Below are 23308 nucleotides of genomic sequence, written 5' to 3' on the forward strand. Positions count from 1 at the left end.
TGAAATTTACTTATTAACTTACTTACTTACTTACTTATCTATGCATTTCTGTATTTGTGTATTTCTGTATTTCTGTATTCTGTATTTCCGTGCTGACCACCAATGCTACCAACGCTAGGGAGGCAGCTCTCACACCTGGACCCTACCTATCGACCCATCAACTCATGAACCAGGGATCCAATGGCTTTACTTCCCTTTCGAAGGAAGGCCTTAGAACATGCCGGCAGCGCCGACTGGCCACTTGCGTGCACAGGAATCTTGTGAAGGAGGGGCAATTGTTTTTTCTATGGTGCATTTAATCTGGGGATGGTGAGTACTCCAAAGTGCGTGGGAGATGGTGATGTCCACCCACCACTGTTTCCTTACTGTTCAATTTAGCTAATTTTTTTTTATTTTTTACTCCGTTGGTGGTTCATCTTCTTCAATGGATACTGCTTTCAGACAGCCAATGGAATTGACAATTTAATCCCATGTCGATGATGATCAGTTCGTCAAATGGTTGCAATAGTAGGGCTTTAACCGAAATGATACATTTGCTGCAATGTTGTTGCCTTGGTGGTTGGATTCAGCTGAAGTCACATCAGATGGTGGTGATAGGTGGTACAAACCGATATGAATGACCAATAAGAATCGCATTCTCCTTTCGCATGCACACTGCGTCGACAAGTACAAGGTTCAAACAGTGCGCATAGCAGTTAATACAGTATATTGCTCTTGATCAATCCAATCTTGATCAGTGGTGTTGAGTACTTGGCACTGATGAAGTCTGCAAGTAGTAGACGAAATACACGTATCTGTCAAAAGAAAATAAACACACACACTCAAAGTTCTTCATAAAAGTATATTGCTGTTTTCGTCCTTGCACTTGGCTTGTACTCCAGCAGTGCTGCCATCCATTGGGCTGCCACCGTCAAAATATACTGCCAACACCTGCTCCCAAGAAATCTGCATCGCTGTCAGGACCTCAGCAATAGTATTGAAGATCGTCGTCACGTCTGTTGTCAACACCCGTCTCACACCCACGAATGTTTCCGTCGGCTGATCATTATCAATATACCTGATGACAATCGCCAACTGCTCGTGGTGCCCACAATCGCTCGTATCATCTGCAATGATTACCACTGGTTTTCCTCGCAAGGATTTCGCAATGTTCCGCAACATTACATTGTGCAACGATGTAATCATGTCATTTTGAATACGGTTACTTGTGTACTGGAAATTTTTGGCACCTTCCTCCAAGTGTTTTTCCAGCACAGGATCGTAGTTAGCCACCAACTGGGCGGCACACTTTCCGCTCCTTCCTAATGTTCACGAAGTGGTCGGCCACCTTTACAAAGTATGCGCAAAATATCGATTAAACGTTCCATTATATAGCGATTTTGTAGCCGCTTTGCCTTACTAGCAGCAATCATACCTCTTTTTTTGGTGGTCCAGTTCTTCGTCGATACCCTTCCTGATTTTGAAATTCTTCCACGCGTCCATACTACCGACATGGGTATCACTGCGATACCTTTCTGAAATTTTGTGCAATACGTTTTTGTATATTTTGAAGGTATCGTTACAGTTTATTTTTGACTATTTCAAGGTTTTGTAAGCCCTTATATGCTGTTGTAGTTACACTTAACTATTACCGTTGCGAGTAATACGATTATTAAAGAGGTTTAACAAATATGTAACGTCTGGAACAAACACGCACAAAACTATTTTGACAAGCGAGTGCATGATTGTTAACGGAATGACGACTTGTGCGAAGGATTGAGCATGTCAACCCTGTTCCAAAGTACCGCCAGTCGGGGTGACAAAAAATAATGCCGAACATTCAACATGTTTTAAAGATGGTATAAAGGACAAACCCGAATTTATTGCAACGCACATAAACAGCTGTAATTTTTTTACCACGGTAACAAATGACTTTAAATTTTCTGAGAAGATTCTTAGACGAATTTTTAGTAACACAACAATGTACCAAAGTTCAATGGCAAACTAATACCCACTTTTCAATTAGGGAATCCAAAAGCTGTCTTTAGACTTTGTAAAGTTGCAAAAAAGTCCATCCTCAGAATTCTTTGAGGTTCTTTTTGAAATTTTTAGAACTCTATGAGCTTTTTTGAAATTTTTCTCAGAAGTCCTCTGGAATTAATTTTAGAACTCTTCTTGACTTTTACTCAGAACACCTTGGAACTAAAATTTCCTTTGGAGTCTCAGAAGAATTTCCTCTGTATTCTCCAGAAATTCATCCCAGAATTGTGTGTGTGTGTGTGTGTACAATCTAACCCCCACTGTCCGGCAGTGTTATTATGGAAGAAAACTGCTTTTTATTACCAATTAAAGCAGGTTTAGTCCGGGAGTTAGAAGGTGTTAGCTCTATTGCAGCTCCAGTGACCCATTTCAGAATGCCTGGTAATTCACGACCACTCCGAGGTCACTTTTACTTACAATAAGCCCCGCATGTTCACTCTACCTTTATCAAATGGATAATGGTATCATAAACACACTTCCAGATTTAAAAAATATTATTTCCAAATCTGGCACGTATATAGTTTTGAAATTTGTTCAACTGTATTAAATCGATTTGAATGGACATTTCTTACCAATTTTGTTTGGAATACCTCTTGATTCATCTGTTGGCAGCACTTACTGGCCCTTACCGGCGACCAACTCGTCTGCCCGCAAAAGCAACAACGCCTAAATCTCAAAGCTCTTCGGACGTCCCCTCGAAAATGCAATCGAGATAGGTTTAAGAACAATCTTCAACTGGAACGTACTCACCAAATCAATACATCCGGGAGCACATTCCCGATGCTTATTTTTCACTCGCATGCCCGTCGTCGTTGAACGGCAAAAAAAAAACGGGAACTCGGTGAGCAATTTTGTGATACGGAATTTTCACTGAACATAAACCGCGAATTTACGAATTTCACCACTCCCAACTGCGAAACACGTTCAGAAGCACTTTTGGTACACTTTTGATCAATTACTTTTGAAAACACAAAAAAAAAAAAAAAAATTGCAAGCAGCGAGCCAACATCAACACCGATTATGCCAAACTCTTTCACGCACCTTGCAGCGCGTAAATAAACTGAAATTAAAAATTATCACTCGTGATGCCACTAATTTCTGGTCCGGGAGAAAATCAAATAACGCAGATTGCGACCTCTCTTGTGATGCTTGCAAACATGTTGAATCACGTTTTCTTTCTCTATTCTAAAACTTCCCGGAAAGCGAGAAAACTACCAATCACACACGTATAAACGTCCGGGTGGCAGAGCGCCAGCGCTAATCCGGCAAATGCAGCCGAAAACTATGAACGCTAACGCACGCACAAAACAGAGAACAAACAACCGTATCCAAAGGCGTTCGAAACTGTCAAGAAATTCATCCCAGAATTAGCTTGAAATTATCCTCGGAATTCCCTTGAAATTATCCTAACATTCTTTTGGAATTTCATTCAAAATTTGATTATCTCGGTATTCTTAGAACTATTTGCAGGATTCACCAGAAATTATTCGCAGAATTTTCATGAAATCATTCCCAGAAATATTTTCTTTTGGAATTCAATACCCTTTACGTTCTTCTTGGAAATCAAGTTTAATTTGTCTGTCCATTCACCAAAACGTTGTAGTTTTTCTACCAGAAATGTTTAATAAAACTTGCCGCTCCATTCACCAGAACTGTTCAATTTTTAGATCAGGAATTCTCAATTCAGCTTGCCCCTCCATGCAGCAGAATGTTGCAAATCATACACCAGAAATTTTCAATACAAACTTGCCCCCAGAAAATTTAACACCAGAAAATTTGAATTGACCAGAACGATGCAAATTTTCCACCGTTAGTGTTCAATTAAAATTGCTTCTCCAATCTTCTGATTGGTGCCGATTTCCTTTTTCCATTTTCCACCAGACATTTTCAAATAAAGCTTGCCCCTATTTTCACATTTTTCACCATAAATTTTCAGTAAAGCAGCTTCCCTCCAATCATCAGAATGGTGCAAATTGTACACCAGAAATTATTATTAAAATTTGTTTCTCTATTCAGTAAATTTAAGACCAAAAACTTTCCGAAAAGCTTGCCCATCCGTTCACCACAATGGTGCAGATTTTTCACCAGAAATTTTAAATTAAGCTTAATTTTAAATAAAGCTTGTGCCTTCATTTACCAGACAAGTGCAAGTTTTCCACCAGAAATTTTCTGTTCATTTCATTTATCAAAGTGATGCAAATTTCGCAACAGAAATTTGCAATAGAGCATGCTCCTCCATTCACCAGAACGGTGCACCAAAAATTGTCAGTGAAGTTTGTGCAATTTTCAGGCTTTGCCTCTTCATGCAGAATGGTGCAAATTTTCCACCATCAATTTTCAATGAAGCTTGCATTCATCAAAACGATGCAAATTATGCACCAGAAAAATTAAGAAACCTTGCTTTTGCATTCACCATAGTATTGCGAACTTTCCACCAAAAATTTTCAGTTAAATGTGCACTTCCAAATTTTTAGCGCGATTCAATTTTAGAATTAGAACCAGAAATATTCAATAAAAAGCTTTTTCTTCGATTTACCAGCACGATGGTGAATTTTGTTGGCCTTAAATTTATCCTTTTCCTTAAAACCCTCCATGAACAATCTTGAAAAAAAATACACCAGAAATTTATTGTATACACCAATGTGGTGCAATTTTTTGACCAAAAAATTTCATTGAAGTTTGTCCCTTCATGCACCTTTGTGGTGCAATTTTCAGGCACCATATCAAAGGAATTGACGCAATAAAAGGGTTTCAATTTTACCTTCAAATCAAGTTATCAAGAACTCTTTATATTTTTTTATCATAACTTTGAAAATGTGGAAAATAAAAATCTTATTTATAAAAGGTGGGGCAATTTCCCCACCTTGCCCCACCCTGTGCACGCCAGTGCGACTGGCATTGAACCCAGGCCTGCTTCGGTGAGAGGTAATCACGCTTACCACTACACCACTGGCACCGCTTTTCTGTATTTATGTATTTCTGTATTAAAGATATATTCGAGATCAAAATTGAGGATGATACGGCATGATGCTTAGTAAAATCGATGATAATTTGAGATTGGCATATTATCGAAGACAACAAATCAAGAAGACTGGCAACTCTTCCATTTTCTCATACGAACGCTATGAGACAGGTACAATCGCGTCATCTGCCGCTCAAAGATAAATGCTTCGAACGAATTTGATAGCAAAGATTACATCCTCAGACAAAGGGTATGTGTATTTACTCATTTTTCTATGCGTTGCTTCCACCTTCACTCAATCGCAGTGCTACACAGTAATCTGTCATTTGGATTCTGGCAGAGTTGCCAGTCTTCTTGATGTGTTGTCTTCGAGTCAGTAAATGAAAATATCGAAACATAGTTTGATATACTCAGTCGAGGTGTCTGGCCTCCTGGTTCAGTCCTCTGTATATGTATTTGTCTCAAGACTTCAGATTGATCAAAAAGATCTTGCACTGATCATAAAATTCAAATGACATTTCTTAGATATTCTCTCAAGATTGCTGGTAGGTATCAGATATTATCATGTGAATCATTTTTTTCTGGCCAAATTTTCAAAACTTCATGTTGATAAAGATGAAAATTTGAAGATCTTAATACTCTCAAACATTCAAATCTCGTCTTTCAGCTATTCTGTCCAGATGACTGGTTGATCAGGAAGTATTTAAAGATGACCAGCTGATCGAATATCAATAATATCCTCCGTATATTTTTTCCAAGAATTTTTTCAAGAGTTTAGGCTAAGCGCTTTGGAATTACGAGTACTGCATATAAATGGTTTGAAAGCTATTTATCCGACAGAACTCAACGGACTGTTTTTGATGATTCTGTTTCCAGTCCCGTGGGAAATAACCTTGGAGTGCCCCAGGGAAGTGTATTAGGGCCCCTTTTATTTATTATGTATATTAATGACATGAGACGTGTTTTACGATTTTGCGACATTAATCTTTTTGCAGATGGTACTGTGTTATTCGTTGCAGCTAAGGATTTAGATGATGCCTTTTTACACTTGAATGAAGATTTGCGTTCTCTAAGTAGATGGTTGAAGTATTAGCAGTTGGAATTGAAACAAGTAAAACTTAATTTATGGTAATTTCGCGGAATCGAGTAAATGAGAACGTCTCTGTTGTAATTGATGATGATACTATTGATCGCGTTCGGGAGATTAAATAGCTTGGCGTGATTATTGATGACAAACTTAAGTTCAACTCTCACCTTGACAATGTCATCAAGAAAATAGTATGGAATTCTATGTTGACGGAAAAACGATTTAACTATTTCTAGTAAAATACAGCTATACAAATCAATCATCTCTCCTCATCTAGACTTTTGCCCTTCCATTTTATTGTTGGCCAATGCAACACAAATATCGAGATTACAGCGCTTGCAGAATAAAATAATGCGTTTGACTTTGAGATGTAATAGATTCACTTCCTCAACTTTGATGCTAGACGCCTTACAATGGTTGTCGGTGAAACAATGAATTGTATATTTGACTATGGTGTTCATGGTTAAAGTATTTAACGGTTTGCTGCCCCGATATTTGTGTGATCGAACTGAAAGAGAAAGTGACTTTCATAGATATAATACTAGAAACACAACTGGCTGAAATAAGAACACCACATTTCTTGACTTGTGCTTCACAAAATTCATTATATTTTAAAGGAATAAATGTTTTCAATTCGATGCCTAGACATATCAAACGTTCAGCAACACTTAAAGAATTTAAAAGACACTGCATTTCACACGTTAAAACTGTCTTTTGAACAGTTATCCAGTGATTTTTTTTTTATGAATCGACAAATTATGTATCTTGGCGAAGTTATCTCTAACACGTCGCAGCATTTGGCTACACAATACAAGCGCCGATCACGTAAGCAAAAGAAGAGCAAGCGGACAAACCTCCGAAGAAGCAGCCGAAAACTGATGCTGAAAGAAATCGGTGTTACCGAGACAGGATCAGAGCGGCTAGAGACAACATTGCTTTATCTACTGGTTGGGATGCTGGAGAAGGGTCTTTAAGACAAGGTACGACATTTGACTATATTCCTTTGAAATAAAGATGTACATTGTTTGTAACGCATCTGAGGTTAGTGATAATTCACGATTATTTCTAGAAAAATACGTTTCAAAAGAATAAATTGGTAAACAACATGAGTAAACCTGTTGTTTGATTTGCGGAATTGCATTGCAGATCGTTTTGTATATTTGCATCAGTAAAAAAGTGTTATTGCTGATTTTAAATATTATAAATAAGGATACAGTGATGACTCGATTCTATCGCCCCCTCTGCGCATCATACTTTTAGTTCTCAATGATAACACATAACCGTAATTTTAAAATCTTTCTCATTCGTCTTAAAGATGGATGTTTATGGTGCACTTTGGTGCAATTACACCACTGGACAAGCGCATGGTTTTCGAAGAATATAAGAAATTATTTTCAAAAACGGGGGTGTTAAAATCGAGTTATTACTGTACACATTTACTGATTCAAATATAAGCTTTTGTTTAGTTATTCTTTATTGTTGCGTTGGTAAATCAATGTTATTCCACTGTGTAATCATTGTGTCCAATTATTTTAAACCACCTTTAAATTAAAACTAAAACCATTAGGCTGCATAGCCACCAGTCATATAAAAGAGTAACTGTTATAGGATTGTATTTTTAATTGTATGGTATATTTATGAACAATTCATAACCTTTTGATTGAAGGTTTCGTTTATATATTGGATACATTATCATGTGTTCAGGATACCCGAGCAAAGTAAAATATCAAATTATCAAACAACTTCTATTACCCGATAACTGAATATGTTATCATTATGGTTGAATTAACAGCCAACATAACAAAAATGATAACAAAAAATTGCTTGTTGGATATCACAAAAATAACTAATTTTGTTATCATTGATAATATCTTGATAACAAATTCTGTAAGCCATACAAATTTATTCATAAATTTCAAATCATGTTATCATTTTGATATCAAAGCCTTACGCTGATAACTGAAATATGATTAGGGATTAAAAGCACTATTTTTTTATTGTTTCAATGCGAATAATATTTAAAGTTTTGAACTAACCTTGCATCGTTAATAAATATCTAGTGAATTTTTCATGATAACAACTGATAACAAAATTGATCAAGGCTGATAACTAAATAAGTTATGCGATAACAACTTAAAACAAAATGATATCTGGGATAACAAGACTTGTTATCTAGATGATATCGGATTGTTATTCTATTTTGCTCGGGTACATAACAGGCTGTACAAAACAAGATAAACTTGTGCCTATAAAGTATGATATTTAATTTAATATCGCCAAACCAAGCAGCTCAATATATATTCCACTAGTAGCTCAATACAAAATCAATTTATTATATTATATTTTTATTATTATATATTTATTATTTTTTATAATCAATACAAAATTAATTTATTATATTATATTATATTTATTTAAACATTACGTAGCGTCTTCCACAGTAAAACCAGTCCACAGTACAACCAAAATCAATAATTTGGTAAATATACCGTAATCGTTCACAAAATGTTGAAAATTCTAGTATATAAATATTCTTTCAATCATTTGACAGAATCTCAATCATCTGTATGCATCGGATGAATACTGCTTGCACCTTCTCCAAAAACATCACTATGCCAGCGCCCTTCACCAAACTGTTCACCGAAAGCTCCAGGTGCAACGCATGAGCACCGCTATCATCTCCAAGAACATCGAGGAAAAAATTCCACAGCATTGTTTTAAACTGGCTTCCAAGCATCGGTCCTTTTCAGGACCACAAATGATTGATAAAAGAGTTTACTAAAGACTTCAAATAACAGAGAGAGCACCTCAAAAACAGAACTCTCAAATTGCTTCCGAATTTCAACCTATCGAAATTTTTCACTAATAACGAGTTGAGAAATCATTTTAATATTTACAATACTTTTGCTGTGACTACCTTTCGTAATCCTACGGCAAATCTAGGTCGTGTCTTGGATACAACCTCTTACTTTTTTACTGTTCAAACATTCAAATGCCGTCCTCAGATATTCTCGCTAGTCCGCAGGTTGATCGGAAAGTATTCGAAAGATTTTTTCTAGACTTCAGGTTGTTATTCTGAAGATCTTCAACTGTTCAACTAGTCGGCAGATTGATCAAAATCTTAAGTAATGCCCTGTGCATTGTCAGGTCAATCTATTATTATTCATAGAAAAAAACACTGATTTTGATTCGAGGGGGACGAAAGTCCCAGATTTATTCAAATTTTATCCAAAAATATCTTTTAGTTTGATGAATTGATTTAAATCCATGCACATTTATTTTATCCGAAATAATCGCGTTCAAATCTTTAAAATGAATAATATCGGCTTTTTATCGATTACATATCTAATATATCGGGTCACATCTCTATCTATCTTTTTTTCCTCATGATTGTCGTAAGCGTGATTGCCTTTCACCCCAGCAGGCCTGGGTTCAATCTCAGTCAGCGTCACCGGGATGTTCTGAGGTATAACATCTCTGATCACGCCTTTCTTCGGAAGGGAAGTAAAGCCGTTGGTCCCCGGTACATGAGTGGATGGGTCGATAGGTAGGGTCCAGGTGTGGGAGCTGCCTACCTGTCGTTGGTAGCATTGGTGCTCAGCACGGAAAACAAGATCGACGGAAATCAAAACAAGCAAAAAAAACAACTCTCTGTTGCTTTTTCATAAGGGCCAATGTTTAAAACGTAATCAATGACTTCTTCCGCGAATTTCTCGAAGATGAAAACTCGCTCAAGTAAAATATCACAATGATTGTGTAGAGGGAGTGTGCTCCTATCCGATAGAATTAGTGGCTTGCATGGATAGAATTTGAATTAGGAAAATTTAAGAAAAAAACCCATTGTTTACGTTTAAAACATTGGCCCTTATGAACGCTCAGTGTAGAGATGTTGAGGTTGATTTCGTCAGAGTTCGATGAGGAATATGGGTGCTTCGAGCTCACGAATCGCAACCTGGATAACGGGTTCTGCCCAAATAGGTGCAACCGACGTCTGACCGAGCAGCACCAGGTTTGCTTGGATACTTGCATGGCTGAGAATCATTAAATAATTGAGCATCCTCCGGGTGGGAGGCTGAGGTGGTTGTAAAACCCTCGGTAAGACCAAACGAGTTTTGGTTAACGGCTTGATTTCGGGAGTACTCGTTGAGGGGTTGTCTCGATATTGAGAGGGAGGTTGTTAGTTGGGAGTGGTTTAGGCGGAGTGCCGGAGTTAAGCTTCTTCTTCTGCTGCTGATGGGTTGCGAACCGGGGAGTTGTTAGGGGATTTGCCAGGCGTTGTCGCTGATATTTAGGTAGATTAGCGCGATCGGAATCTGTGGGTCAGAGAATGGGACGGCGGTAATGGACCAGAGAGGATGAGTATTTAAGCCGGATACCCTTTGGAGTGCAGATTGGCTAACTTGACCCCGGGGGTGGACTAGTCCTCGATGATTTCTTTCAAACGTTGGAATTCAATTTAGAGAACTGAGAAGCGCATTTGCTGGATCCTTTTCCGGTCATGTTTCCAGTAATCTAGTATCCGATCGTCTGCCACTGTTTGGGGTCCAAAACTGCATTAACTAAACGGAACTGCTTTGCTGAACGGAAGATTGGCAGGTAAGGGTGGTTTTTGTTGTTGCTCCGGGGAAGAGTGTAGTGGCTTAAAAGAATCTTCCGCTCGATTTGCGATGTTTTCGAAATTGACGGAATGTGAAATCCACGTGGTCATGAATGTGACAGTAAACATAAACACACTAAAACATATTAGAGTAAACAGATAGATAATTCTAACTCATCCAAGATTATCGAAGAATAGTGCATGAAATCGGATGCTATCGGCAGGCGCGTGTTATTATTCATTATGAATCAAGTTTATTCCGAAAATCTGAATTATTTAGCTAATTTTGGTTAAATCTGCTAAAAGAAATGTAGAATGGATTACTTTCGTCCCCCTCGTTTTGATTACATTATTATTCTAACATTTTCACAAAACCTGGAATGTCTTCAAAATTTCTGCTGGAAAAAAATGTCTTCGAAAGTGTGGCAACCCTGGACGGGACGCCTTCCCTCAAGAAGACATGCCACAGCCAGACCGAACGCATAGTACTTGATGAGAACAAATGAGGCACGATCAAGTACCAGGAAGCCATCAGCTTGCAAGATGGGAGATGACTATAAAGATAAAAATTGTATGGTGATAAATGAATTACTGTTACCAAACAAACCACACAACAACAGAAGCCGCCGGAGATACATGAGCGCGTATACAAATAAATAATTCAATTAAACCAAGTAAGGGCCGGGCCGGGGCAGAATCGCTTCCCTTGTCTCGACGATATCTTGCTCAATACTCATCGAGTTAAGTACACTGGCTCTGTACTCCATTCTGTTGCCACATAAAGTTCTGACAGAGGGGAATGAATGAACCCAAAGTCGGTGAGTACATACTAACTAAACAAACATGCTCTCAGCATAGCTTCGAGTGCACACTTCACTTTGGCGAACAATCGACTCTCTTCCTCCGGAGGTTCGATTTTCCACGCTCCATTCCCATACCGTGCGATCCGCGCTGATCGTACATATTACATGCGTGGGGGAGGCAACGACCGGCCGAAGATGGTCCGTTAAGTGTGTCATCTGGCGGCGGCCGAGGGGACGACAATCACCAGAAATGTCAGAACCAAAGACTTCAAAAAGCTTCGGCCGAGAAATTTTGAATGCCGCCAAAACTCCGCTCATTAGTCAAAGAGCATAGCGACAAATTGGTCGGTCGCATTGTGCGGAGCTACAATTTGTCATTTTAATTCACTAATTAACGTCACTTTCGGGCATGAATTATGCGCCGGTGTGTGATTTGTAAACGTCTTAATTTGCCTCTCGAAAGGTCAAATTTCGATGGTCCGTCTTCCTGCATGCATGTAACCCTCAACTGCGCTTGTTAAAAGGAATCGAAGGCGAGAACGAGGGCGAGAAAATTATCAGAATTTTTATTGATGATCTCGACTCGGCCAGTCAGTGCAGTAGGTGTTCCCCGCTCGAAGTGTATACGAGATGGCAAGATGGAAAATGGGCGATAAATTTAATCGAATTAGGCCTTGTGCATTTCCGACGATGTGGACGAAGTGGAGATCGGCCTCGGTCAGAACAGCCGGTCCTGTGCGGGGAAATGTTCACACTTGTGTTGAGCAGCGTAGCCAACTGACAAGTGGGCCTGGTCGCTCCGGTCCGGTCTGTATTCCGCGGATATTGGAAGAGGCGGTTGTGTGGGGATCACTTATGGTGCAGATTATGATCGTAAGTTAATGTTGCAGTTGTGCATTGGTGGTGGATCCAATGTGATATGTGGAGACCATATTTTAGATATGACTAGATGTTGGTTTTGAAAGTAAGTTCTGAGAGCTGAACAATTAGGATAGAACTGGGGTACTACTGAACTGTGCACCTTTTGAAATTTGGAAAGTCTAAATAAGCAGTATGCCGACCATCTATCCACTTGCTATATAAAGAGACTTTATTATAGAGACATTCAGCCGTTGACTAGTTCGTCTCTTTAAAATAGGGAGAGCCTTAATAATATTTGAAATACTTACTTAACGTCAATATCAGACTGATGATAGATGAGGGGATGTAAGCATAGAATTGATAGTTCCGTTATAGTACGGCAGCGTTAAAATTGTATATAGAAAGTACAAAGCGAACAAAGGACAATTTTGAGGAAAGTACGAATTGTACGAAACCAAACTTTACCAAACTCATCCGTTTATGAGGGGCGGTGAGGGGTGTTTCCCTACACCACCACTGGTCCTGAATTTATTTAAAATTACAGGCGCTCAGCGCTTAATAGCTGCAGGTTTTAGAAATTTCTCATGCAACTGAGGTGAAGTAACTCTCTCTCTCTCTGAGTTATTCTCATTGGCCGTGTACTCTTCGTTTTCAGTGACTGAGCATACATTCTCTATAGTCCATTCCAAGGTGACTACATATAGGTGTTCTAATGTGTCAAATTTATGATTCAGCCATGTTGGATTTTTGTATGGGACAGCGACCGAGTTTGTTTACAATTTGCTCTAAAAACGCACCCTGACCCCCCCCCCCCCCAACCTCCTCGCCTATATAGTGACAAAGCTGTATCATCATGTATATACCCACCATAGTCCATTCTATGTGTACTAGACTGATGCAAAATTTGAAATTTTCGCTCCTCAGTGTTCAAACGATTTCAAGTCGGGTCCTGATTAGCCTCCGAAAGTTTAAACTCATTTGATAAGAAACTGACTTGGCACAAACCATTTGAAGTTTATATGGAAAGTACTATGGGAGAACAAAATTTTTTGTTCATTGTCTTCTAGCCTTTTTACATATTGTACTGTTAACAAATTCTATTACTATTCTGATAGGAATTTTTATAAGCTACAACTTTGCAGGCAATAGTTTTTCAGCCAAACGTCAAATTAAATAGTTATTAATTGTTTAAGACATTGATAATCTTATGGCAAGATTAAGCAACTGTATTGTGGGCAACACTGTATTCTGCAGTGTGACATAGTAGCCATGATTTTTGTCCTCTATTCTACGCGCCATAAACACCAATGTTGCCTGCTGAACAGTTGATTGAGCATAATCATAAGACATCTGTGACTTGAATCATTAATAATTTTTGTTCCTTACATTTGATCGAAAAGTTGAAGATGAGAAAATTTTCAATAAGCTCAGCTATCATTTTTTAAAGTAGAGTGAACTGGTGAATTTTGAGATAGATATGAACCGAAATTATGGTTTCTCCATAGTAATTCCCATATAAACTTCAAATGGTTTGTGCCAAGTCAGTTTCTCACTAAATGAGTTCAAATTTTGGGAGGCTAATCAGGGCCCAATTTGGAACCGTTTGAGTACTGTGGAGCGAAAATTTCAAATTTTGCATCAGTCTAATGTGCACGAGTATAGAGTTCTCTACGACCGGTAGTATTAGTGAGAAGTTTCACTAATACATGCATTTTGCTGGTTTAAAATAAAAAAAAACAAACCGCTGTCAAGTCGAACACTTTGACATCTGATTTCGTGGTTGAAAATAATAAACAAATCGATTTTACACGGCTACGCTAGCTAGGTTGTATTAGTGAGATACTGCGTCGAGAAGTCAATAAGGCTGTCCACGAGACAGTTGCGATCAGCTGACTTTTTTGTCTACCAAGAACTTTTGACAGTTGACAGATCACAGTAGAACTGGCAGTTTATTCTCATATAAATTTCTGCTTTGTTTATGTTTACATTCAGCACCATAAACACCAGATCACTCACACACTCTAGATTTATAGCTATTAGTTCCACTGAGAAACGTCTTTTGGATCACCTTATTGATGGTCGAAAAGTGAGGATAACAATAACAAACCAAACTTTTTGGCTGAAGCGAAAGTGAAGATAGCAAAATTGGCACTTGAAAATGGGATTGAGCAAGTGTGCGTGTTATAGTACGTTCAGACTACAGAGATATAACATGTTATAGCGCTATCTTGATGGTGGTTTCTGTGTTGCAATTATTTGATAACCGTTATAACATGTTATAACTCTCCAGCATGAACAGCGTCAAAGCGGACTTCCGGCAGCTTCCGGGGCTACTGTTCTTCACCGTCCAGCACAAGTTTGATGTTCCGGAGGAAGTAAAGAAGCAGAAACTTTCAAAGTTTGCCAAAAAAATACATGATTTGGCAAGCGATCTGCTCATGTGGCAAACGGAGTGCGCCGTTCGTGACTACCCGGGACTGTAAACGGGGAGATCTACCTCAAGGAGTGTCTACAGAAGCGTCTGCTTCCTCTTGGATCATCTGGCCGGATCTAGCTTCGTGCCACTATTCAAATGTTGTCCTGGAGTGGTACGAAGCCAACGGGGTCACTTTCGTACCCAATGACATGAACTCCCCCCACGCACCGGAACTAAGGCCCATCGAAAAATACTGGGCTATCATGAAACAGGCACTACGGAAGCATCCCAAGGAGATCAATCTGAGGAAAACATGAAGAAAAATGGGGTTTCCGTACAGAAGAAGCTGAAGCCAGATGTTGTTCAGAACCTAATGAGTGGAATTAAGCGTAAGGTGAGAGCGTACGGTTATGATGGTATTGAAGTTGAATGAAGTAAATATGCCAAAATCTTACTAATGGGTTATATTTTATTGTCTGAAAGTTTGAAAAAGATCGGTCAACTTGGTAATTTTTTTACAGCGCTTTTTTCCGTGATGCAATTTGATGTGGGACACCCTTTAGAACTATTTTAAATAAGTTCGACTTCATTAGTAAAAATCATAATAAATAAAAAAAATAATAAATAAATAAATAAATAAATAAATAAATAAATAATGCGCAAAATTTAAAGTAAGTTGAATTGATCTAAAACAGAATTTGAAACTAATGATTTGTGATTGATAATCCTCAGACGAGTTTGAGTCATCCGAGCGGTTAGTGCGGAACATGAAGAAATGCGTTGAGGAGAAAGGTATTCTCTGTTCACCCAATCCCAAAAAAGGCCATCCTCTTTCACTCCACTTTTTTTCTATTTTGTACCCAAAATAACTAAAAAAAATAAACATTTATATTTTAAATTCGAAGTGTTTTTATGTTACTTCATACGCGAAGTTTCCCATTTTCAAAATTGGTTGGAAATCCTATCTAACGTGAAGCTTTAGTGTTTTAATTTATAAGCTAGAGAATGGTCTGGAATGGAATGGAGGTTAGGTATATAGTTTCGTTAGAGTACAGCAGTATGAAAATTGAATAAAAGTTGAAAATGAGCGAAGGGTCATTAATGCGACAGTACGCACACTTCTTTGCATAACGCGTACCATGTACACAGAGATTTGAGGTATGTCTTCAAATCTACAGGCAAAAAAATGTGCGCTTGACTCATATACTGTCTGCAGCTGTGGAATAGTTCTAGCGACGTTTCATCACTACCTAATACCTCGTTCTCATTACGCTTTATATCACGTGATATAACGAAATGATATCGATATCAAGTTGAGGTGTTCACATTACGGTGACTTAATATAGTTTGTCATTTATGAAAGTGAGAAAAAAGAACAACTTTGTTATTGTTTGCATGTGCCGCATCAGGGATTTGAGTTTGCTAACCTATCCTTGCTAAACCTATTCTGACGGCGGTATCGTGTGGAAGCTTTCAGAGCGTACGAAGCCAGTACCGAGGAGATCCGGATACTTTTGACCAATGAGCATCGAAATATTTGCTGCAGCCTGACCAGTTTCATATCATACAAATGGAAAGCTGTTCAACGCTGCATTTTCACTTTCAAAACGATGGCTTCCTGGATTTTGCAGGCTACACAGGACAGCCAGAGCAAGGAAAGGAAAGCCCACATGGGCATTCTTTAAATACGGATCTTTTTAGTATCATCGAACGTCTGAGGCGGAAACAATATGCGCAGCGCTCAGCACCATTGATTACAGTTGGATCACGCTCGTGAACAATCTCTTATTTACCAACTTTCACGTTGATGTTGATGACTTCCCATCGGGAGAGCTTCTTGATTTCCTCCTACGGTACCAGGGCAGTCGACACAAAACGGCGTCCGTTCTGGTGACGGGACGTTTTGGTTGGGTACCGGAGAAAATCTTTGATTTGCTACATTTTTTGTTCGACGGGCACACTCCGAAGGCGATCACCACCGTGAAACCTTCCATTAGTTGACGACAGTTGAATGGAGCCAATCCGATGGTATTGATTGCGGAAGAACTTCATCTCGGGTAGGTGGGTCAGGAGATTTAGAACGGTTGCTTGAAACTGCCAGTTCGGATTTTTTTAAATGTTTTTATTGACTCGACGGAAAAGTGACATTTGAAGCTGTTGGCGCTTTCCCCTGTTACGTTGTTGGGAAGCTCTCCCTCGTGTAGTACAGACGTTTAAATAAACTTTTCTCCGTTTTTCCTGTTAAACCGTATACTTCGTTTGGAGTCTCCCGTTTGTCCCTTCAAGAGGTTATGGGCACCACCGCGAAGGATGTTTCGTCCTTCAGTCCATCCCGTTGCTGCGTGGAAGCGGAGCTGACTTCCAAAACTGGAGTTATCGAGTGCGCCTGTTCCTGGAAGCCAAAGGCGTCGCGGATGTGCTGACCGAGGTGGCTCCAACGGAACAAGCTGCAAAGAAGAAGTTTGAAGAAACGGACCGGATCTCCAAGGCGTTGCTGGTGGGTTGCCTGTCGGACGAATGCCTCGAGATCGTTCGAGAGACGGCGACCACGAAGGAGATGTGGGTCAGTCTGGAGGCGGCTTATGCGAAGAAGTCTGTCGCGAGCCAAACGTTAGTACGGAAGCAGTTGGCTCGTTTGCGGAGAAAATTGAAGACGACCGGAGCAACTCTGGCGGAAAGTGATCTGGTGTCGCAGCTTTTCTTCACGCTTCCAGACTCTTTCGATCCCCTAGTCACGGCCCTGGAGAACTTTGCGGAAGAAGACCTGAATTTGGACCTCGTCAAGCAGCGTCTATTGGCTGAAGAAAGGAAGCGATCCGACCGGCAGTTGAAGACAAGTCGGCAGCGTTCTCGGGTGACTCAAGATCCCAAAAGAAGTCCCAGAAATTCCTCGGTAAGTGCCACAAATGCGGGCGTCGCGGCCACATGAAACAGGATTGTCGCCAGCGTGAAGACAATTCAGCGAAGAAGGATGCCATCAGTTTCATGGCCGATGCAAACATTGCGGAAAAGCGGCCTGGACGAATCCTTTTCAAGCTTGATTCCGGGTGCAGTGACCACCTGGTTGGCGACAAGTTCGTTTTTGCTGCCCTGAAGAAGATGACCAGTCGCGTGGAGAACAAGGTCGCCAAGGAAGGAGAAGCTATGCTTGCTGAACAGATTGGTGAACAGCAACAAAGGTGTACATTTCAATCTGAAGAATGTGCTCTACGTTCCAGAACTACGTGAAAACCTGATATCCGTCAGGAAGATGGCCAATGCTGGGATCGATGTCTTGTTCTCTGGAAACGTAGCAGTTCTGAAGAAAAGTGGTAAGTCACTGGCCACTGGACACCTGCGAGGCAGCCTGTACGAGCTTGAGCTGTCGTTGGAGGAAGATTGAAACGATTGTAAATCTGAAGAAAGCCCTGAGTTCGACGTTCAAGATGACGGACTGCGGTGAGATCAGTCGAATTCCATGAAACTCTCTCAAGAAACGAATATCGACAAAATATTGATACGCTTTAAGATGACGGATTGTAACCCGACCAAGACGCCTATGGAGAAGAACCTGGTGTTTCTCGTGATGGTGAGTCAACCCAAGAACCGTACCGTGAGCTGCTGGGCACAATTATGTACGTAATGCTGGGCACAATTATGTACGTAATGCTGTGCACCAGGCCTGATTTGTGTTTCCCCGTCGGATTTCTGGGCCGTTACCAACAGAACCCAACAGTTAACCATTGGCAATGCCTCAAGCGTATAGTACGGTATTTGAAAGGGACGAAAACGGGACCACATTGCGAATGGACGTGTAGCGGTGAAGTATATCAGTACCGAGAAGCAACTGGCGGATTTGTTCACCAAACCGGTGGACGCGGTGCGCATGGAGAAGCTGTGCCAAGGCCTTGGAATGGCCGATTGAGAGGGGGTGTTGGCGTAGTAGGCAATCAGCCGTCGCTTTCCCCTGTTAAGTTGTTGGGAAGCCCTCCCTGGCAACGACCCGTTACCTGTTTGTGAAAATTAATAACTGTTCATTCCACAATCGCACTTCGTGTAGTACAGACGTTTAAATAAACTTTCCTCCGTTTTTCCTGTTAAACCGTATACTTCGTTTGGAGTCTCCCGTTTGTCCCTTCAAGAGAAGCCAAAAAATAGCAACCAGCTGTATCGTGGCCTGGTTGCCAGTCACTACTTTTCAGGATTTTATCAAGTACACAACATGATATGAGCTATATCAAGAACTATTCATGATATAGATTGACAAATCGTTTGTATGGGATATCACGTAATATAGAACATGATATAGCTGCTATATCACGAATCACTCTATATCACTTGATATAGAGCGTAATGAGAACAGGGTATAAAGCCCCAAGTGCGTTTGACTTTGTACTGTCGCATTAATAACCCTTCGCTCATTTTCAACTTATATTCAATTTTCATACTGCCGTACTCTAACGGAACTATCTACCTACCCTCTTCTAAGACCATTCTCTAGCTAATAAATTATCACACTAAAGCTTCATGTTAGATAGCATTTCCAATGTATATTTTTCCTAAAAATGAATTATTAATTCCTACAACAGAGATTCAAAAGTTTAGCTCAAATGTAAATGATTGACCAAAACAAAAAAAAAATGTCCAAAGTTTCATGCAAATCGAAGCAGGACCAGTCTGATTTTTTTTTTGGCCTGGAAATTGCGAAAGATTTCTTAGACCGGAGCGGAAATCCAATCCGGCTTGCTCCGTGTCATTATCGACTGGGCTATCTGTGGCCCGACAAAGCGCACTTCTAATCTTGGAATCACCCCCGCAGTTGGAGAGGGGGAAACCGTTTCTTATAAGGTAAGTTGCATAATAATGACACATTCCATGAAATTATGCACCACTACTATTCAACTACATTTCAAATTTTCTGTCGTTTATTACTTTTAATTATAATTTATTTAATTAATTTACCAAAAATTTTAAACACATGTTTGAAACTATCCTACTAATTTCAAGACATATTTCTTTATCGCAAAATTTCTCAAAAAACAGAGCTAAATTTAAAAAAAAATGCCATTTTCAGCTCACGTTGTCACATCATGCAGTGTTTTACTTCCAGTAGCATTTATTAGTGACTATATTCGTAGCTATTGATTGGAAAACAAAGTAAATCATGTCTACTTTCTATTACTGCACATAACATTACCATAGTAAGAAGTTCAGTATAGGTTTAAAACTAATCACGAACTGAAAATCTAGTTGTCCCATCACCTGGAATGAGTCTAACAATTTTTCAAATTATGCTGATGCTCAAAAGATATATATAATCCATAAAATGTATGATTTAAATATTACGAAGCATCGTAAGTTGGCAGGCTTTTTCAAAGTGGATCGTTTGCAACAAAATAAAAAAGGCTGCTCTAACTCAACTTGAAGCCTAACCTGCAAACTTTAATCATGCTTCCAAACCAAACTTCTAAAAGTTAGAGAGAACGTGCTTGGTGACCTCACAACTGGATCTCAAACTCCGAGCTCCATCGTCGAATCATCAGAAGCCAATATCAACGGAAATCCGAGGACGAAATCTGCAAGCGAACAGTGCATTGGAAACCAGCTGGACATCAACAAAGAAACCAAGCAAATCGACAGAAATCTGACCTGTGCCCAGGTTAAGGCAAAAGCAAGCAGCCACCAAAATGAAAGTATTTCACGTTCACTGGAGATGCGCAGGAGATATGTGTGACATGAGTGAGTGAGTGAGTTCATAATTTACAATCACTTCAATGAAAGCTTAATGGCACGAAAATTATCCCAGAAATTAACTCAATTAGCCGTGTGGGCATTGTTTTTGGCCATCCCGTCATCCAACGACGGATACGTCGAGAGCTACTGAATTCAACTCTCAAGCTCAGCAATAGGAAATAAATGCACAATTTCATGGTTCAACGAATACATGCGCCTTCGTGAAGCCAAGTACATACCTACAGATATGTACACAGATTAATTCGACCGGAACATTGCGACCGACTGGCGCGCGCTTCGGTATGACCTCAAAACAAAGCCCCAAGCACAGGAACCTAAACGGTACGACACAATGACAATACAAATTTTGTCTTCATTGTTTAGAGGAATTAATGCTGCTGTAATAATCTTGGGAGATATCATCGTCATCATCAAGAACATAATGTTACAACGAGCGAAGCTCCAAACGTTTTTCTGAAAATATGCTCGCCGTCACAAGCGATTCCAACCCGGCTAGCAGCAGCGTGCGAAACAAAAAGCCCAAAAATAATGCCAACTCACCCGACATCATGCTCCCGGTGGTGCCTGCTCCTGCTCCTGTTCCTGCCACCGATGCCGACTGCATCAGACCAGCCGACGGCGTCCCAGCGGTGGTTATTGCTGCCGTCGCCACTCCACCACCGCCCGTCGTCGGGTTGATGAACGACGTCTCGACGCTATTATCCTCGAAGCTGTTGTTGCTGCTGTGGCTATTGAAATTGCAGCTTTTCGATAATGTCCCTCCCTTGCCACTTCCGCCGGCACTGGGAACGCAACTGCTGCTGCTACTGCTGCCCGAGCCCGAGCCGGAGCCGGAGGAACTTTTCTTCGATTTCCACAGTTTCATGGTTTTTCGCACAACTCGTGTTTTTTTGGCACAACTCTTCCCTTCTCAATGCGGTCTTTTTTTTTTATTTTGGGAGATTTATCCTTGCGGTGGGAAAATTGCTTTTCACTGTTATTTCCTTCCGACTTTTTTTTTTGCGCTATTCGATTGCTTCTAGGAATTGTACGAATTTCACTTGAACAGATTTTCTGCGAACGCACGCACGGATTTCCGTCGCCAGCTTGAAAATCAATCCGTCAACAACTTTGCGCTTTTTTTAATAGGTTATTCACCACTTTTATTCGCGATGAGCGCAAATAAAATCCCGTCGTAAAAGCGACATCCCTGCCTCGCAACGTCAACAAATCACTACACTGTTTGTTTTGAGTACCCCACCGCCTACTGGAGGTGTCTTCATCGACTACCAGCTTGTCAAAAACGACGCACTCCTCGCTGCCGCCATGTTGCTAAAATGACTGACCGTCCGCCATTGTTGTTTGACTTATGCTTTACTACAATGTTTGTTTTTTCCGTGTGTTCTACAAAATCGCTGAATGAATTTCCACTCTGAAAAAAAGACCATTTTCTAATGAAAAAAAAGAACACCACGCTGCACCGCAAGCCCCATTCAGAGACCGACCACTCTCCTGCGTATTCTTCGGCAGTCTTCACCTTCTTGTCATAATTTTCCAAGCGCCAAATGTCTATTTTTAAGACCCTTCTCCGAGGAAAAAAGAAAAATCACTGCGCCGTCCCTTGCAACCGACCAAACGACGACGACTATTTCATAACCCAAGTCTCCCGCCATAAAGTAGAGGTACCAACGACCGATCTACCTTCTTTTTGTTTTTTTTTTTTTTTTTTGTGGGCCCCATAACGTAACGATCGCTTTTTCTTCTTGCTTGCCATGTATTTGGACATTAATTAACTCTCCTCCCGCGATTGACCACTTTCGCGTGCGACAGCCACGATGGGGCAAAATAAACTACTCTGTCGAAGAGGGAATAAGAAAAGTGTCCACCCACGCGTGCCCCGCGTCGCGACAACCACGACCGACGTCGGCGATGGGTTTTACAAATTTTTCATTCAAGAATTGATCGTGGCAGGATCGTGTCGGGTCGTCCGGTGGGAAGTCACGTCCAAGCGAAAAAAAATAAGTTTTTGTTTTGTGTAAATATAATGTTGGAAAGAGGCTGATCTGATGTCGAATTGAATTCGCTTCTGCGATCTTGACCAAGCCCAACCCGTTGGCTTTCGCTAGGTATTTCAGTGTTATACCCTGTTCTCATTACGCTCTATATCACGTGATATGGAGGTGTTCACATTACGCTAGCGTGATACAGCATGATGTTCATACCAGATCATAAACGAAAACAACAATGCTTCAGAATCATTTGAATCAAAACATAAATGCGATCAATGCGAACTTTTAAGTGTTATTTAACTACAATATTTACCATTTGTGTGCTCGTAATACATATTAACAGGATGTGTGTGGCACGGTGAAGAATCTATAATTATTCTTGTTCTGCAATACAACCGATTCAACGGAAATGTGTTTCTGAATTAATCATTATTATTATTTAGTTGAATCGAATTCTAATCAAAATATCAAATCTCCGGAATTCAGTGAATAAGTGATAATTCATCACCGATTTTTATCCAAAGCATTTTTTACATGACGTGACGAAATGATCATTCAGAAAATTAGCAAAACTACTGGTGTCCAGGATAACTGAGATATGTTGAGTAAATAGGACAACGTGGAAGACTTACATAGTACATTATCAGCTTTTGCTGCGAGCTGAAACTGTGATAGATTTCTGGCTATGTTCTTTGATTTCCCTGTGGATTCCGACGAGGGTTCCGATCATGCTTCCATACCTTCATATTATAATGATAAACAACTTATCTAAGTTGGGAAGTCAGCTTGACAACTCCTGTGGCATCTTGAAATGTTTTGTACCACCCTTAATTAGTGGTCTT

At 40.0% G+C, this 23308-nt stretch overlaps 1 protein-coding gene across 1 annotated transcript in view; it reads right to left on the minus strand.

Moving 5' to 3' along the window:
- Nucleotides 1–23308, minus strand: part of Grip (Glutamate receptor interacting protein) — a 121137-nt gene that overhangs the window by 74833 nt on the left and 22996 nt on the right. Inside the window, exon 2 of the mRNA XM_065222155.1 lies at nucleotides 21019–21889. Coding sequence (XP_065078227.1) covers nucleotides 21019–21343 — 325 coding nt within the window. The 5' untranslated portion in view covers nucleotides 21344–21889. The remainder of the gene's footprint in view (nucleotides 1–21018; nucleotides 21890–23308) is intronic.

The sequence above is a fragment of the Ochlerotatus camptorhynchus genome, unplaced genomic scaffold, assembly GCF_037179485.1.
Source record: "Ochlerotatus camptorhynchus isolate MF236.1 unplaced genomic scaffold, CSIRO-AGI_Acam_v1.1 ptg000158l, whole genome shotgun sequence".
Classification (NCBI taxonomy): Eukaryota; Metazoa; Arthropoda; class Insecta; order Diptera; family Culicidae; genus Ochlerotatus; species Ochlerotatus camptorhynchus.